General features: G+C 36.8%; 1 protein-coding gene across 1 annotated transcript in view; it reads right to left on the bottom strand.

The window, feature by feature from the left end:
- COL5A2 (collagen type V alpha 2 chain) overlaps window positions 1–19,007 on the bottom strand; it is a 147,653-nt gene that overhangs the window by 44,686 nt on the left and 83,960 nt on the right. Inside the window, exons 6-16 of the mRNA XM_052636177.1 lie at window positions 18,791–18,844; window positions 14,052–14,162; window positions 12,655–12,732; window positions 10,799–10,843; window positions 9,598–9,651; window positions 9,128–9,181; window positions 7,951–8,004; window positions 5,003–5,056; window positions 3,996–4,049; window positions 3,041–3,085; window positions 2,585–2,638 (exon numbers count right to left, since the gene is read on the bottom strand). Coding sequence (XP_052492137.1) covers window positions 2,585–2,638; window positions 3,041–3,085; window positions 3,996–4,049; window positions 5,003–5,056; window positions 7,951–8,004; window positions 9,128–9,181; window positions 9,598–9,651; window positions 10,799–10,843; window positions 12,655–12,732; window positions 14,052–14,162; window positions 18,791–18,844 — 657 coding nt within the window. The remainder of the gene's footprint in view (window positions 1–2,584; window positions 2,639–3,040; window positions 3,086–3,995; window positions 4,050–5,002; window positions 5,057–7,950; window positions 8,005–9,127; window positions 9,182–9,597; window positions 9,652–10,798; window positions 10,844–12,654; window positions 12,733–14,051; window positions 14,163–18,790; window positions 18,845–19,007) is intronic.

Here is a 19,007-nt window from a genome sequence, read left to right as displayed (position 1 = left end):
CCCATGGCCAGAGGAGCCTGGTGGGCTATAGTCCATGGGGTCACACAGAGTTGGATACAACTGAAGCAACTTAGCAGGCACACAAGGGAATGGGCTATGGGTGCAATAGCTCATGTATTTGAGAAGGTCTAGAGGATGTAACAATTATAAAGTTAATGCAAATCTATGAGTCTTGTTGAGTGAATCCATTGGAGAAAGAGGTTGTAAGGCTGATGGAAATTAATCATCAATATAAACCTCCTTAGCAGCATTTAAAACTATTATTATCTCCTACAGCTAGAGGGAAGAAAAGTTGAAGATCAGCTCAGGACTTAATGCTAAAGGTTTAAGTACTCTTAAAAAGGTTGAATTCCAAAACATGGAAATTCTGCTCTGCCACGGTCAAGGCCCTTGATTGGAAGGATGGCCACTGAAATTTGGCACTGGGGTATATTAAGAACTTTGAAATCTCAGGGACCCTGAAGCCTCTGGGTCTACAGAAGTGATCCTTTCCCATTAAGTCTATACTTCCCTCTTGCTTAAAGGTGATAGCCCTCTACTTTAGCAGATAATATATGCTTCCACCACCACTACCCGTTTCTCCCCTGGCCACTAGACCAAGAACTAGCATCAAGTCACAAAATAGCTTGGTTGAAGGAACGCTGTTTCTGATAAAAGAATGAATAGATCCTTTACCCAAAACACTGTAAGTTCTATGCCTCATGTAAAGGCAGGATTCAGGAAAGAACACATGGGACTAGGTCCTAAAGGTATGGGATTGAGAGGGACAGGGTATGAAACGGGAGAATTTTAGTGATTTGGAAGCGCTCTACCATAATATATATTTAACAGCTGAATCAAGACTCTGGGAAACAGTATTAATAGGGAAAGTAGCTTTTGGAAACTTGGAAAGAGCAATGGCCCAAACTAAGTCAGGTAGAAATGCCAGAGCTGCCTGGGCAGGCAGTAAAATAAAGCACAGAGAAGTGAACACAGTAGATTGGATATAATACATATGGCTGGCTAAAGTAAGAGCTGGCTATGGCTGACTTTATTTTCCTGGGCTCCAAAGTCACTGTTGGATGGTGACTGCAGCCATGAAATTGAAAGACGCTTGCTCCTTGGAAAGAAAGTTATGACCAACCTAGACAGCATATTAAAAACCAGACATTACTTTGTCAACAAAGGTCCATCTCATCAAGGCTCTGGTTTTTCCAGTAGTCATATATGGATGTGAGAGTTGGACTCTAAAGAAAGCTGAGCATAGAAGAATTGATGCTTTTGAACTGTGGTGTTGGAGAAGACTCTTGAGAGTCCCTTGGACTGCAAGGATATCCAACCGGTCCATCCTAAAGAGATCAGTCCTGGGTGTTCATTGGAAGGACTGATGTTGAAGCTGAAACTCCAATACTTTGGCCACCTGATGCAGAGAGCTGACTCTTTGGAAAAGACCCTGATGCTGGGAAAGATTGAGGGCATGAGAAGGGGACGACAGAGGATGAGATGGTTGGGTGGCATCATCAACTCAATGGACAGGAGTTTGGGTAAACTCCGGGAGTTGGTGATGGACAGGGAGGCCTGGCATGCTGCAGTTCATGGGGTCACAAAGAGTCGGACACAACTGAGTGACTGAACTGAACTGAACTGATATTCTACAATATTGTTTACATTTCCAGGGGACACTCTGCCTATAAGTGATAAGGAAATGTCTAGTGAGAGGGTGTCACTTGTTCTGAACCAAGGTCCTGACTTCAGTACCACTGAGAAGCTCTAAGGTGGTTGTCTTCTGTGGGATCATAGTAGGGGATATAATAAACCTGAGACTCTTAATTCTACAGGAGATGATATTAAAATAAGAAAGGTCATATGGCAGTCCTTAATTGTCAAAAGAAAAGTGGGTGTAATGTAATGAACAGCCTGACTTCCAGAGAGCTGTGAAGAGAATGAATATAATAACTGCCCCTGCCCCAGGTTTAAGGTAGATGGGCAGAGAGCAAGAGTATTTCTCAATCTGTACAATTAAAGGGCTTCCTAGGTGGTACTAGTGGTAAAGAACCTGCCAGGCATTGTAGGAGACATAAGAGATGGGAGTTTGATCTCTGGGTTGGGAAGATCCCCTGGAGAAGGATATGGCAACCAACCCCAATATTCATGCCTGGAGAATCCCATGGTGGACAGGGGAGCCTGACGGACTACGGTCCATAGGGTTGCGAAGAGCATGACGTGACTGAAGCAATTTAGCAGGTAAATTAAAATCAATCAAGGGAAAATGATCAGGAGACTCTAATCTTTTAAAGGGTTTATTCATAGTATTACCTTTTAGGATTGTGAGGAACAAGAGATAAAGAGTTTTAGAACACTTGGTAAATACTAATAAAAAAGTAGGCAAGGAACATACTTTGGTTATGTAAGATGTTAACATTAACAGAAGGTAGGTAAAGTGTACCTGGGAATTCTCTATACTATCTTTGCAACTTTCCTGTAAACTTAAATTTGTTTCAAAAAGAAAAGTGTAAAAATTACAAAGTAAGCAAAGTAAAGTTTATTCTCCTTTAAAAGGCATATTCAACAAAGTATTTGAAAGAGCTGAAATACACATACTTACAGGAGCACCCTGTGGTCCCAGCCTTCCTCTCTCTCCTGGCATTCCTCTTGGACCCTATAGATGAGAGAGAGAGAACATTTCTTGAAACATCATATTTGAATCTGAGAGTACTTTCATTTCACTCCTCAAATCAATCATTAATATAATCACTACCTGTTATAATTGGCCTAAATAGATTTCACTTAATCTAGCATTAATGGTCTAAATCTATAATAATCCGTATTTGGTCACTGGGTACAGAAAAAGAAAAGTGCATTCAGTAATTAAGAAAAATAATGTAATGCAGGAAGCCTTTTCTATTTGAAGGGGCAGCTCTTACAGGATGCTTGCCTTTCAGCTGATAATAAAGAATTATTTCACCAGCTAACATATACTCTCTATGTCTTTTTTTCCATTTAAATATTCTCTTAGCATAATCTAAAAAGCAAAGAAACAACGAATTAAATTGATACATACCATCGGACCCATGGCACCCATTGGACCAGTAGGGCCGGCTTCACCCTAAAGCGAAAGTGAGATCTCATTACAATACAAGAAGCCTACAGTTGATATTCACAGTATTCTCTTCCAAGTGTGTTATCTTAAAGGCTTATTTTCAAAGTTGAGCATTTGAAAGGCATACTTGCAATAAAGGGCCTCAAAACTATGCTGTATCACCTGTTCTCAAAATACAATGGAAATCTACTGTCTCCAGAAATAAGTCTAAAATCAAACTGGTAATTTAAGCAAGACTTAAGGGACTATCTTTTTTTCACTTTCATTTTCATTACACCTAGCCACATTAATCAAATTTTAATACAAATGCTTAGTCTATGTCTGATAATTAAAGTAAAATTTTACAAAACTAAAATTGACTATAATATTCCTTTAAGATCTCTTGTAGGAAGCTTAGAAATGATAAAATTTAAAGCTAAATGCTTTTTAACACATATATCTCATTGTATTTTCCATTAAAAAGTCATCTGCACTTCTGGGATGTTCTCTTTCCCTCTAGAAGCATAAATAAATTTGGGGAAGAAACAATGGTCAAAAGGCCCTAAAATTTAAAAGGTACTAAATAATGGGATCAATGAACCATCTAAACCTCTCTGATATTATTAAAGAAGAATAAAGAGTGAATGTGTTTCAGAGAGTGGACTCATAGCGCATCTTTATATAAAGATAACACTCATCTTACGTCGGTAGAAACCTAATTGCATGGTAGGGGTTTCTAGTGACAAAGTAAGGTCGTACCATGTATCTTCTTAAATCTACCACTCATCCATGAAAAATTATATTTACCTACCTAAGTATTCATTCTTTATACTACTCTTTCCTTTAGAACTATTTAAGGGGGACTTGAAAAAAATTTTAGACTTGAAGCAGAACAGGAATTCTGTAGTGAGGCTGTATTGAGATAATATTCAGTTACCTTGGAACCGGTTGCTCCAACTTCACCTTTAGGGCCTTCAAGACCTTTGTGTCCCTGAGAAGAAAAATATAAATTTGTATTTAATAGCTTTTTTGAGCTTCAAGCATGTAAAAGCAGAACCAAAAACAAGTTCACAGGAAGTGCCTTATGAAAATAGATTGCAAATTTAAAGTCCTTACTCAAATGTTCCCAAATTCTCATCTCTTTTTTTGAAAATCTATTCAATGAAGATTAAAGTAGCGTTTCCCTTCTTTAAATAACATTTTCAATTTGCAATGGGCTCATCTTTCAAATTTTTGTGACTTCATAGAAATTTAATTAATAGAAACAAAAAATGTATGGTAGTTTTAGGAGAAACAAATGGTTATAGAATTTAGTTACAAAATATGGTTCATATCCAGGAGTGATTTTAAAAATATTTAATAACTAGTACAGCACAAGCATTCTAATCATAAGTTCAACCACTCTAAACAAAGGCCAGCCAATGTACACTAACTGAATATCAACTATGCTTTCAGATAGATGTGTAATTTCTATATAAGTATGTATGTAACTAATAGTTGCATATTCATTATCTTGAGTTAAAGAGAGAAGCATTCTACAGCCTTCTGTGTCTGAGTTGGATCCGAGTTGACTAGGCCCCTGTGATCCAGTACACTTTATGGTATTATGTAAATATTCCACTATGTAGCAGTTGCCTATTTTCTTAAATAAATCTCATTAGACTGAAGCTGAGAGTCATGACATTTCTCATTTATCACTACTTTCTTATTTATAGCACAGTATTCAGCACATTGTTAAGAACTCAAAATACATTCGTTTATAGAATCAAATGAAATTCTGGAAATGTAAAAATGCATTGTGATTTTGGTAAGTGACATCTACTGTAACCACAGCCAGTTAAGGGCAATTGACAAATGAAATTGTGAAGATTTTGAGGGTAATGCTCCCCTGACCCTACTCCATAAGCCAGGGTATCTAAAAGGATTACAGAGGATTGAACTTACTCGGTGACCCTTCAGGCCTGGAAGACCAGGAGCCCCAGGAAATCCTCGAGCTCCCTGTCAGAGGAAAAGGAGATAAGGCATTTCAGAGTCATTAACTGCATAAGGCACTTTTTTTTTTTTTCCCAAAAAAGATATTTGTTGTTTTTTTTTTTTTACCAACAAACCTAAGAAGAAAAAGGAGAAATATATTTCTATATGTCAAAATACATCTAGGTTAGCAAAAAATTAGCAAGGCAAATGGAAACAAGTCTTACACAGAAACATGGATTAATTCTAGGCGTTGATTTGATGACATTATTAAATTTTCAAATGATATTGCTGTGTTATAATTAGTAAAGAATAAGCAATAAGAAAATAAGCCTGAATCTACATTCTCTGTGTCTAAATCAAGTAGGTCAAGGTAGAGGAAAAATAATCAGGAAACTTAAGGAAAATTATGCTTTCTCTCTTTTATATTGTGTTTTATTTGTGGTAGAATAATAAATACATTTGTAGCAAGTAAGTATAATCTATTTTTTCTGAACTTCTAAATATTATCAGTAGAATATGATTAGAAAGATTATACAAAAATGTTATCAGAATTTTTTAAATAAAATAGTCAGGAGGAGCTTATAGATTCGTGATTGTTTAAAAAACTGAGAAAACGAAATATCCAACAGAAAAGAAAGTCAAGCAATACAAAGAGAATGGGTTGGTTCCTTGACTCAACTTCTTACTTTCTATTAATTCTATGCATCTTTCGCCTAACTGTAAAAATTAAAAAAAAAAAAAAAGAAATCAGACACTAAATAAAATCCAAAATGGCACGACTTCTTTGAAATGACGCTTGAAACTTTTTCCTCATACCCTCTTTAAATAGTTAAGGATCCAGTGACTTAATTACTCACTTATTCCAGTTGCCGACATTAAATAGGTTTTGTGTTGAAACCTATCTACTGCCACTTTGATAGCACAGACTGAAGCTATCAATTATTATTAACAATCTGCATATCCCTAACACTTTGCCTTCTGCCTTATTAGTAGGCATTCAAGAATAAAAACTGAATAAACAACTGAATAAAGAAATGGCTTCACATTCATCATCTTCTTCATCTTCTTGACACTCATAGAGCTTTTCCTAAATCTTTCAAGGAACATCTCTTGTCTTAGTACAATCTTACAGAGATGGCAAAATCCTTTTGTTCTGTATTACCATACCCTTTACTTAGTGTTAACTAAATGAATGAGCAAATAACTCAATAAACAAACTTTGTATGATGAAAGCAAATCAATAATTCTTCCATGACCTCTTTCAGGAAAAATGTTTCTGTAGTGTTTTGTAGGGGGTTATCACAGTAAGGGCACATCAAACCCTGCACTCTGAACACATAAAGTCCCACTAAATCTTCTGTTTACACAGCCCTACTTAGGAATTCTTTCACTTCAAAAATGGCCTTTAAGTTTTTCCCCTGGAATCCTGCCCTTTACTGAGATTCGTCTCCCCACCATCCTTCAGCATACATCCGTGTAAGCCTATAGAGGAATTACTGAGCTATGCTATTTGAAACGATTAGTAAACTTTTGAGTTTTTGTGGTCTGCAAGGGAATTCTCATGTGATTACATATCTCTAATACAGCAAGAAAATAAGCCAGATGTACTAGTGCTCATAAAATTTTTCTCATTCTGCTGACCCAAGACTGTCATCACACCCCAATCACACATCGTTGCACTGCGCTTGCAGAGTACATCTGTGACATGCTGGCAGGGCGCCTTTCCTCCCCGTGGAGGGCCCACGCTGTGAGAAGGTTCGAGTGTGCTCAGGGCGGGAGTCTCAAGGCTGGATTGGTTCACACCGACATCTGTGCTAATGACTAAACCACCTGTCTTTGTCTGCAGGCTTTGTTTGCAGGCTGATGAGGATGAGAGAAGAAAGGAAAGAGAGGACGGAGCTGCAGGCCTGGTTTTGTGTTCGAAACTAAAAGATCCTTACAGTCCTGTGCTTAAATTCCCATAAAAGATTATTAACATTTGTGTGTCCAAAAAATCCCTAGCATTGAACCTCATCAATGTTCATAAAGTAAATGGACAATAATTCATTATTGTTGTATGTATATGGTGGTAAAAATATTAGGATATTATAGGAGATATAATAAGTAGGAAGTTGAATCAGTTTAGGGGATTCTGGACCAAGAGAAAGTCTAAGAGCAGGAATGTTAGAGCATTTATGCTTACTTATCATTTTCTAACTTCCCCCACTGTCTCTGTAGCACATCCCAGGGGAGCACCTATCAAGGTAACATGAGTGAAAACAGACAGGTGGGTTCAGGGCGGCCAAGTGACCCAGGTCTTGAATTCTGGTAGAGCTAGTTACTCTCCCTGTATTGAGCCAAGTGAGAAGAAAACAACTGTATTAGGAAGGCTGGTGATTAATACATCTGGTTATAAGCTTTCCGGGGCCAGAACATCAATAAAGAATTTCAGTCAACAATAGGGTTTGGGGAACAGCCAAAGAGGCATCCTGTCCACAATTCATTGTTCTAGCATAAAAGAAACAAATCAACAAACTCTTTAAAGCTGTCATTTTTGACAAATGAATACAAAATCTTTAAAAAAAACTAAAAATATATTTAAAAGATAAATTGGGATTGAGATATTATGAAAGGTAAGTAAGTGAAACTGGTGATTTATCTGAAAATTTGGTACTCATTTGGTACTAACCATGTTAGGTTATAATTCTCTAGCTCTGGGAGGGTCATTCACATGGTGGCAATGCAAAGCCAGGAACTCAAATAAGCTCTCATCCTGGCAAAATGTCCTGTTTCACAATGACAGAAGGGAACATGTCTTGGTGACAGTGTCTACTGCATGTGCAGGGTTGAGTTAGTGAATGAATGGTGAGTTAGTTTTAAATGTTCTTCATTGTTTGAATTTTGTCTTTGTATTGTTGTGTTGATCAGTATAAACTTACCGGAGATCCTGCAAATCCCACTTCACCAGGTTTTCCATTTCTACCAGGCTCACCCTTTATAGGGAAAAAAGCAAAGTGGAGGAAAGCAAAGAGGGATTTAAAATTTTCTCTCCTGAGACTAAATGACAAATCAATTGCAGGTGAAAAGTCTTCCTTAGAAAGCTCACATCCAATGGTCTAAGCAGGGTGAGAACACAGCCCTACTCCTGAGGGCAATCCATTATAGCAAGTCAGTCTGTGGAGAGTCCATTCGTTTATCAGAAGAAGAAATAAATATAAATTATACTGGTCTGACCTAGCTCTCCATTTTATTCAACATCAAAATTTGCACACACACACACATACACACATGCCATGAAATTCTACATCAACATGCAGCACTGAAACAGTGCTTCTCAAAATAACTTTACCACTTATTTCTTGTGATGAAAAAAAATTTAAGAACTACCAGAGATATTTTCTGTATCCACTTAATTCACTGTAATCCACTTAAATAAATCTCACAACACCCAAAGGAAAATATTTTCTTGGTTTAATGTCACATAGACATTAACGGCCTCCCTAATGATTTTATCCTCAACTTTGGTGCAACTAACAGAGGAATTCAGGAAAGCAAATCTGTTGTTATACCTGGTTCTTAAATGTTCTTAAGAACACTGATCACATGTTCTTAATGTTAAAATCTGAGATTTAGGCTTAACTTTAAATATTCAATTAAAGAAACAACTTTTTGAGCATTGGAGAGCAATACTGACACTATTCTGTGGACATTTTTAAAAATCCATTTAATGAGGGCCTCATAATGATCTTTTGGGATCAAAGAAATGTGTTTTTCCTTAAGATCACTTCAAAAGCTCTGCCCACCAAATGTTGTTGCTGTTGTGACAGCAATTCTAGTATCCCATGGAGAAATCATAATGGAAAAACTGAGCAGGCCTACAATACCTACCGTACCTAACAATACAATACCATCACAATTAAGAGCACTTTCAGATTTTATAAAATTCCATTCTAACCTCTCCTGTTTTTATTAAATTTAATGACAGTAAAAAGGAGAGGAATGAAATGGGAACCAATGAATAATATTCATGTTAATGTTGCAGCTCTTTCCTAGCCAAAATTTTGCAAATTTTGAAATTTGACAAATTTCAAAGCAAAATGAAGAAAAGCAGCTTACATCTTCACCAGGTTTTCCAGGAGGGCCCTCTGGTCCTCGTGCACCAATTGGACCCTAATAACAAAATGAAGCAAAAGGGAAGTAAGGATATTTACCTTTATTTACCCATATCCATCAATGATACAATCCAAAATACTGTTGAGACAAATGAAGAATATCAGAGAAAACAACGTCATTAATATTCTGAAGTTTATGTTGTATCTTTCAGATTATGTGCTCAAAGGAAAAAAATTTAATTTCACAGATGCACATATCTTAGCACTTTCCGCTGACCACATTTAAAACCTCTGAATTTAAACACTATGCCACAAGAAATATGTAGCTTAAGCACAGTCCATAACACAGGACTCCTGAACTGGACTAGAATATATTGCTACATTAGGAAAGAGGTGGTAGCATAAATAACTCTTGACATCATTGTAATGGTGGACCCATAGTTAACTGGGTCTACATGCTTACTTGACATTTACCATTGGGCCAGGGTCACCAGGTTCACCAGGTGGTCCTGCTGGGCCAACACCACCCTAAAAAAAAAATTGTATAAAATTTATATATAATACACAAATTATATGGACAAATCAAAGAAAACACAATACTGAATCCTATACTGTCCACAGTACAGTGCAATTGTTCAAAATGTTGACTCTGCCACTCTCCAGCTATGACTCTGGATGAGTTATTAATAACTTCATCTCTCTATATCACATTTCCTAATCTGTGAGATGAGAATAATGTGGCACCTCCTTCATTAAGCTGCTATATCTCTTTGGGTAACGAATGCATGTTGAGAGCCTAGAACAGTGCTGGCACAGAGTGAGTGTCGATAGTGGTAGCCATCTCCCTCTTCTCTTCCTCCTTCTTTATCAGCTACATTTTCCATTCACAATGGCAGTACTGTATAATAGCTTGGAGTAAAACTCCACACACATGATAATGAAAATACGGCATGTTTGAGCTAGGAATTCTTCTCTCTCTCTTTAGAAAAAAAAAACACTTTCTACAGCCTGTCAAATCACTACAAAAATTAAAATAGCTCTACATCAGTATTTTATTAGTATTTGAAAGGTTATAGAAGGAAAGTACAGAATTATTTGCTTTATAAAGATTTCATAGAGTGATCATTGTTGCTGTTATTTCTAATAATACTACGTGGTGATATTCTTCTATGACCTCATTTCATAGCTCCAGAGTTGGCACATAATTAATTATAAGGATTTTCACCATGACATGAGATAATGATCTGTTATTTTACAATCACAGGCACATAAAAATTCTTTGTATTGGAGGTCAGTCACATAAAGAAACCAGGTGATAAAACTTCAGCATCACGAAAAATCTTTGAAAACATATTGAACATATTTCTAAGTGCATGAAAATTAATTGAATACAGCCCATTCAGTGAGTATTGTTGCTATTGTTCAGTCACTCAGTTGCGTCCGACTCTTTGCGACCCCATGGACCGCAGCATGCCAGGCTTCCCTGTCCTTCACCGTTTCCCGGAGCTTGCTCAAACTCATGTCCATTGAGTTGATGATACTATCCAACCACTTGGTCCTCTGAGCATTACAATATGCAATTTAAAGCCTAGCCAAAAGCAGTCATGTCCCAGAGAACTTACTTATTTTTCTTTTTTTTTTTAATGATATGTGATTTAATTATAAAAAGACTTACCTGCTGTCCTTGTAAACCTTGAGGACCCCTTGGGCCAACAGGACCCTTAAAAACAAATGAGAAGAAAAGTTGCTTAGTGTTCATGACAATTAGTTCACAGCTTTCAAAAATGTTGAATTTACTTTAGAATTTGGAAAAATGAATGTCTGACAGTGAAAAGGTGATGACATTGTCCTTCTGTATTCACCTGGAATACAGCTAAATTCAAAAAGATTAAAGCTTGGATAATGTTTGGGATGATCTTATACACACATTCAGAGTCATGAAAAGAAATAAAAATGCCTGTGCACACCCAATGTCTTGGGATGAGAACTCTTGCATACTTAAGGGGTGGTTTAATTGAAGCAGAATAACCAAGAAAGAGAAATCTTGGCAAGTATAAATTGTTATCAAACTGTCTATTTAATTCTTCAGCTTCACAGCAAATAACTCATAATTTCAATGAGCACACTGAATTAAAGGCTTATGAAACTATCAACAATAGCAACTGGATTATTTTAAATGTAAGTTTTAAATGATCTGGGGCACTGAGTTTTGTAGGTTATTTCTTTCTTTCATGGCACGCATCTAAAGTATCCAGTTTTCCCCCATTTATTATGAAACGCTTACAATGTGACATAACAAAGGTAAGAAAAGGAAAATGCTATTTTTAAAAGTTGTTAGTGAATGTCTATGTAATTTTTTTAAAATGTCACACTTTAAAAAGCAAAAGCAATTAAATCAAAATCTAGTTTGTTCTTATGGTGAAAACTTAAATTTTTGTTTTGGATTGATCAGATTTTAGATAGCAAGAAAATAAGAGCTTCATTTAAAAAAATAAACACACCTGTAACTTGAACTTCAAATGATTAAAAACATGTATTTCAGAAAAATATCCTCAGTTAATCATTGAATGAGACCATACTGCTACTGACTTAAGAATATGTATAATCAAACAATGTTTAAGTGACTTAAAATATATACCAACAATGTTTAAATTACTCACTGGCCTTAAGGATGGGTGTGTGTGCTCAAACATTCCATTTTGTCTGACTATTTGGAGTCCCATGGACTGTAGCCCACCAGGCTCCTCTCTTCATGGAGCTTCAGGCAAGAATACTAGAGTGGGTTGCCATGCTCTCCTCCAGGGGATCTTTCCAACCCAGGAATTGACCCAAGGTCCCTTATGTCTCCTGCATTAGCAGGCAGGTTCTTTACCATTAGTACTGCCTGGGAAGCCCAAAGGATAGGTAGAAGGGGTGTTTATCTATGCAGTCTGACTTTACATTGTTTGAAATGTCATTAATCTGGAATGCCTTTGAATTACGTTATGAGCAAAAAAGTATGGAAGAGTCGCTATGCAAAGAGTTAATTCATTTAATAAAATTACATTGTTCCAAATACCCAGGTTAAAGTAAAGAAAATGGGAATCTTTCTGGCTGTTGAAGAAATGCAAAAGAGAATGCTAATGGCCCAGTGAGTAAATTTTAGAGTTGTCAGCATAAGGCAACCAGAGAAAGGAAAATAATATAAGGGAATAATACATTTTGCCAAATAACTTTCTAACAATACCATAAAACAGACTTTGCTTTGCTTTTTTTTAGTTTTTAGAATGTACAGTTTTTGTTGTGGTGGTTATAAATTAGGTGAAAAATACAGACAGTCCTTTATTAATGAAGACAAATAACTTTGCACAGTTACAAATGGAACACCACTGGGCTTTCAAATATTACACAGCAGAGTTTGATAAGTAAAGTGAATGAATGGATGGATGGATATATTTTAAGAAGATACATATTACTTTACTAGCTAACTCAAACCTCTCTGCATAATGGTTTTTCCAAAGTACTTTGATTATCAGTAAAATCTACACTTACCACAGATCCAGGCATCAGTCCTACTTGACTCCCAAGTCCAGACTTTTCATCTAACCCAGCCATCTGAGCTGAAAATGGCTGTTAAAGAAATGTGTTGACATTATTTCCACAGTAAAAGATCTATATCAACATACTTTTTAAACTGAGAAGTGTACGATCTCTGGGATCCTTAAAGAATGGCTCTTTTGAGAATCATTGTAAACTTTTGACTTTAAAGCAAGGAAAAAGATTCAATCTGTTTTCCCTGTATGTGTTTTTGAGTGAACAATCTTCCTCACTATGTTGCTTCAAAATAACTACTGCAATGGGCCAAATGCCTGATACTTGATAAAAGCATGGATCATTCTGATAAGCATTTAGCCAGTCTAATCAATTTCAGGTTTAAGTCTTTTTATTTGCTTTTTTCCCATTGTTAGTGCATGCCAATTAAAAGTGCCTTTAAAACATTTGTCCTAAAGATTTTTCCATTATACCAGACTGCTTTACTCAGATGGTATTATTTTTTCTTTGTTAGTAGCCAGTAAATTTTAACTGTATTTATATAAGTTGATTAAAATTTTATGATCTTTTTAATGAATCCTGGAATATTCCAAAATCAGTAACAGTTTTACCTTCTCTCCTTCACATCTAAAAATCTCTGGTAACCCAATTGACTAAAACTGTCCATTTTCATTCCAGGAGTTCTATCAATTTCCAGATTTTAATGGGAAAAGAAGGTGCATAATTTTAAAAATAAATTGTCAATTCCTTCTACAATGAGTTGAAAAGCAAATGTAAAAATTGTTGTAAAACAAAAATCACATTTCAGGGTTCCATACTTTCCCTTGTTGTACTACGCAATTTGCTCACAAATCTACTCAAAAATCTGCCACTAAGAATTCAAACAGGCAGGCATAGAAAGACATTTTATTTTACTTCTGGTAGGAAATTAACACTCAGAGACATAACCAGAATGCATTTTTTATGTCAATTCAGTGGCCCATTTGCAAGCATCATCCCGGATGTGCCATCTTTCCTTGGTGGGAGGACATGTCACAGGTTCTTTCAACATTCTGAGCCAAGAGAACAAAACAATAAAGGAGAACGACGTATTTCTCTTTCCAATTCACAGTGGGAACAATATTAGTGGTCCTTTAGAATCAACAAAGAACAAAATCCCAATGCCCAGAACTGACATTAAGAAATACAAGCCATTTGAAGCAGCATCTTTAAAAAGTGATACTTTGAATTTTCCAACAATTCCCTGTGGATTTCTTAGTTTTGTTGTTATTGTGTTCATTTAGCTGCTCTTACAGATAAGGACCAATATGTGAACTAACACAATTTCAGATCCTAAAAATATACCATAAACTTAATATATTATCTACAGAAGATATTAAGCAATGCACACCACTCACCCTGCTCATGCCATCCGGTCCTGGGTGAGATGGATGCCCAGGAGGTCCTGGGGCACCTGGCTGACCAGGAACACCAGGTTCTCCATCAATTCCCTGAGGACCACGAGGCCCCTGGAGAATAAGCCAGAAGAAATTAGAACCCACTGCTAAATATGTACCTAGGAGAAAACAAAAGCCACAAGCTTCTTGATGGAGATGAAGTGTTCATTATTTTTTTAAAAAAGAGCAAGCCAGCAACCCACAGTAATTTCATCAGCTACACCAAACCTGCAGATTTCAGCACTGGTCACAGCCTCTGCCGTCAGGAGAGGACACACTCTGCATAAGAATTTTACTCTTGATGTGTTAAATTCCCAGTAATCAGATTTTTTGGAATAATTATGAGTGTATTCAGTTTGTCAATATTCTAGAATAAGTTTCCTTACTTGAGTTTTGCTGTTTAAGGGTATTTAGTCAATGATTTCTAAATTCACTCGTTTTAAATTAACTGTGTATGTTCCTGCTTAACTTTCCCCCACTTAAGAAAAGAACATGATGGGTCTTTGAACAGTGTTTGTGGTTTTCCTCATCTAATTTTTTAATGTTTTACATAGTTCCTGGCTCATAGTAGACAGTCAGTATATGATTACTACATTTTCGCATTTCAGTTTCTTTACTCTAGTACTTGAAGTCTGATACACTTTATTTTCCCTACTACTCCCAAAGGTGGACCAGACCCATGAGAAGCAGAGGAAAGGCATGGGGATGCAGCCAAGTCTAGTTCTCAAGGAAGTGAGCAATGAGTTACAGCTGCCAAATTCCACCCTCCTCCTAACCCACATTCTGAAGGCAGCTTGGGCAACGGCCACGTCCCCAGTTCTGGAAATGCTCCATCTCCTAACCTCATCATTCCCACAAGTCTTGTTAAGTATTTTCTAGCTTTTTAACCCTGGAAATTCATAATAGGACCAAAGAAAGGAAAGGAAGGATCAAAGAACTCAAAATGCAATATGATTCTACTAATTAGAAGCAAGGATCAAAAGTAGATATAGATATAGATATGATGAGTTAAACAGTAAAAGAAGTTTACCAAGCCTACACCTGAGACTATCTCTCAGCACACAATAAGCAAACACGAGCTGATACAGTGGAGGGAGGAAGCACAGGGCAAGCAGAGTGGGGAGGAGAGGTGGCTTGCAGATGATGGTTTGGGGGAGGGTGGCATAAGAGCTATTCCGAAATTTAATTAATATATATTCTTACATATTCAAACACTCTGTTTGACATGTTTACTTCTTGGAGTAGTGGCATAATTAAGGAAATTTATCTATTCAAACAGAAGTAGATAACAGCCTGAAAAAAAATTTTGAAAACTGATTTCTCAGAAACTGACTACTCACTCTACTCTTTTTTCATTGTATTACATAATGGAGGCTAATTTTCCATTGCTGCCTAAGGCTTCTAGATCATACAAATGTGACACCATGGTCTGGAAATGTATGCTGTCAATGGTGGCATATAAAACATAGCAGTCTGACCTACTCAGACCACTATGTGTGGAAAACTTAATGTGTTTTTAAAATGTGAAATTGCTAGTTAATAATCAGGTATTGTTAATACAAAAAACTGAGCTAAAACATTCTCTCTGCTCCCAAAGAGATTTCCAAAGCAAAACCAAAAACTACATTTAGTGTCACTGGGAGTAGAGAGAGGTTTGGGTAATATTAATCCTCAAAAATTGGGTCTTTTCCCCAGCCCTCTGTGATTAAAAATCCTGTTTCAAAGTCTGCTCTGAAGATAGCCCACTTTTTCACTGACTTCATGATGCATTCTATGCCTCCATGCTATCTCCTCTAAATAGCCGACATGATCTACTTTTATACAAATTGAGGTTAAAATGAATAAAAACCTGTGAAAATCATCCAAAACTAAGTGAACATAATAAGCAAGACTGTAAATGAAAATAAGGAAAAAAGCCTATAATACATGATATTTTACTGATAAATATTTAAACCAAAAACTATAACCGCAAAACACATCAAAATACATATTTTCATATTTCCAGGTGTGACGAATCACAAAAGTTTTGTATGAAGGCAAGCATTCTCTCTATAATCATTCTTTCCCCACCCACAGGATACTTCACTGTCGCAGGAGACAATCCACAATAAAAAGTACTTGTAGATTGTCACTAGGTGGCAACGTTTAAACATTCACAAATAGGAATAATAATGCCCCCAAATCAGAAAGAACTTTTCTCACTGATAGTTAGTAATATCACACACACCCACATTATGAAATATGAGAGTTAGTAATAACTGGTATATTCTCCATTTTGCAGATGAGGAAAGAGACATGTAGAGGTTAAGTGACAGGCGCGATTAGAACTCAGCACACCACTGATTGCCGTCCATCTCCTGACACGTTGCTAGTTTGTCAGTATGAAGTTACCAGGACAGTACACTTAAAACTAAGGGTATGTGTGAGCGAGAATCATGATGATCACTGGCTAGTAATGAGGGCTTCATGAGAGGATCTCTGCATCAGTAGTTCTCAGTCTTAAGCAATTTGCTCCCCTCCCCACTGCCAGGGAACATTTGCCAGCACCAAGAGATATTTTTATTTGTTACAATTGTATGGCGGAGGCGGGGGCAGGTGTTCCTACTGGCATCTAGTGGGTCGACAGCAAGAATGCTGTCAAATTACCCTCAAAACACAAGGAATTATCTGTCCCCAAACATCAGTGGTGTTAAGAGTGAGGAACTGCTCTATTTTATGAGCTTTCTGTACCGTTTGATGGTAACAAAGGGGAGAAAAGTGTCATACATGATTGCACTACCAGCCTATATCGCAGCATCCACAGCTTTTGTCCACGTAAGGATCTTAGGACCAGCCAGTCTTAGGACCTGAGGTAAAACACTCTGCCTGTAGGCATTTGTGACATCATGCCAGTATCTTGGAAAAAGTTGTGGTGGAAGTATTTACACCAGAGAAATCAGCAACAGCTATAGGCATTTTTTTAAAAAATAAATCAGTTATTAAACACTTGGCCATCACACCACTGCTTGCTAGGATTAGAGAGGAACAGATTTCCTACTTGGGTATCGACCAGAACTGTCTTGCTCAATTCCAAATAAATAATTACTTCTCACTCTTTTTAACACACACACACACACACACACACACACACACACACACTTCCCATTGATTGTCTCAGACTAAACCAAGGCAGGAAAGGGAGCCTATCACATACTAAGTCGAGAAGAGAAGAGAAAGGAAAGAGAAGACAAAGAGAGTGGGGAGTAGATTCATTGAACCCTAACAAGAAATTCTGTAATCCCACCCATGAGTTTCACAGCAGCGTCCACCTACACTTAGGACTCAGTTTTATCAGTTATTCTGGGCACAAGTACATCGAGCTATAACCTTTCCTGCATGACCCCCACCGTCCACCCAGCTGAAGTCATGTCCCACCTGCCTCTGACATCCCAGACTTCTGGACAGACATCCGAATATCTACCAGCAGGGTTTCAGCTGGCAATGCTGGTGAGGCAGCATGGCAGAACACCATCAAAGAATGGGCCATGAGGTAATCGGAAACCAGCTTTACTGTCCACCTACATGGCTACGACCTTCTTCCTTGGGACCACTGTCATTTACCTGCATGCCTGCAAATACTTTCCATAACTTCAGCTGCAGTTTGGAAAAAGTACTGGCATCATCCCTTTCTTGGTGAAATGAGTAGAAGCGAAAAACAGTATCAAAGATGAAACCAGGGGCAAGGGTTCCTAGTAACATGATCTAGAATATGTTTTTTTTCCTTACTTATATATTTAAGGTGGTTTGTTGCTTCCTTGCTCATCTATTTTTCCCATTTAGATATGGATAAGTACATATTTGGAAGGTTAAAAACCCATAGAAAGTTATATCTTAGTAGATATCATTAGACAGAAAATTAAACAGCAGAATTTTTTCAGGTTGAAACATAGGATAATGATAGATTCATCTGAATCTATTTTTGATACACAAATTCATCTAAGGATTTGCTATTGATATATAAAAGACAAATTTTGAGGGTAAGATATAAAAGAGAAAAATGATTGCTATAATAGGAATTCTTAATAAGAGAAAACATTTAGCATGTATTATATAATAATCTCGAGGCTTATCTCAAGAACATAGAGTTGATTATTTAAATTTAAAGGTATTCCCTATGATAATGAATTTGCTGATGTTTAAAATTACTCCTTTGATTAGCTTTGCAGCAGCTGCCCAATGAAAAAGGCAGCATTACTTGGGAAATAAACTCATTACAAAACCACTTGAAAGAAAATTTTGTCCTCTAATAATTTCTTTTTCCTTTATCCAATTTGGTTATTCCTGGAGCAACCACAGATCACACAGCTTGGGTGTTTTCTCTCAAAGATGCATTGTTGGCACTGTTTACTCAAGAGTTAAAACTTCTGAAAACAGTATGAGGTATTCATTATGTTTCCTTAGATTCTACTTTAATTCGACCTCATAAAGGACACATGGATATCATCTGTGTCATCTGAGAGATCATAGGTAATTATTAGCATGTGATGCTTTCCTCTGAATCAGGATCAATGCACAATCACTTCATGACCTGAACTCTATGTCATGTTTAATAGAAGGGAGAAAGGAAAAGTGCCACTGGCTCTTTGCTGCATCCATGGAACTTGGCATGGATGGGCTTACTTGTTAAAGTTCACAAAAAGGGAGCTCCACTGTCAACTCACAGGTTTTCCTTTGGGGCCTCTCTCTCCTCTCGGTCCTTGTGATCCCGGTGGTCCCTAAAACAGAAGATGATGGTTATGTCTGTAAAACATGTATACTTCAGTTAATTTTGCTTTAAAGGTTACTGATATAAGAAAACCGAAAAACAGAAATATCATCTATTTTAAAATTTCAGCTGAAGAATACAGAAAATAAAGCCATGTATGTATAAAAGTTCTG

This window comes from Budorcas taxicolor, chromosome 2, assembly GCF_023091745.1.
Source record: "Budorcas taxicolor isolate Tak-1 chromosome 2, Takin1.1, whole genome shotgun sequence".
Lineage (NCBI taxonomy): Eukaryota > Metazoa > Chordata > Mammalia > Artiodactyla > Bovidae > Budorcas > Budorcas taxicolor.
The sequence above is the reverse complement of the archived record's forward strand: the minus strand, read 5'-3'. Positions and strand labels throughout refer to the sequence as shown.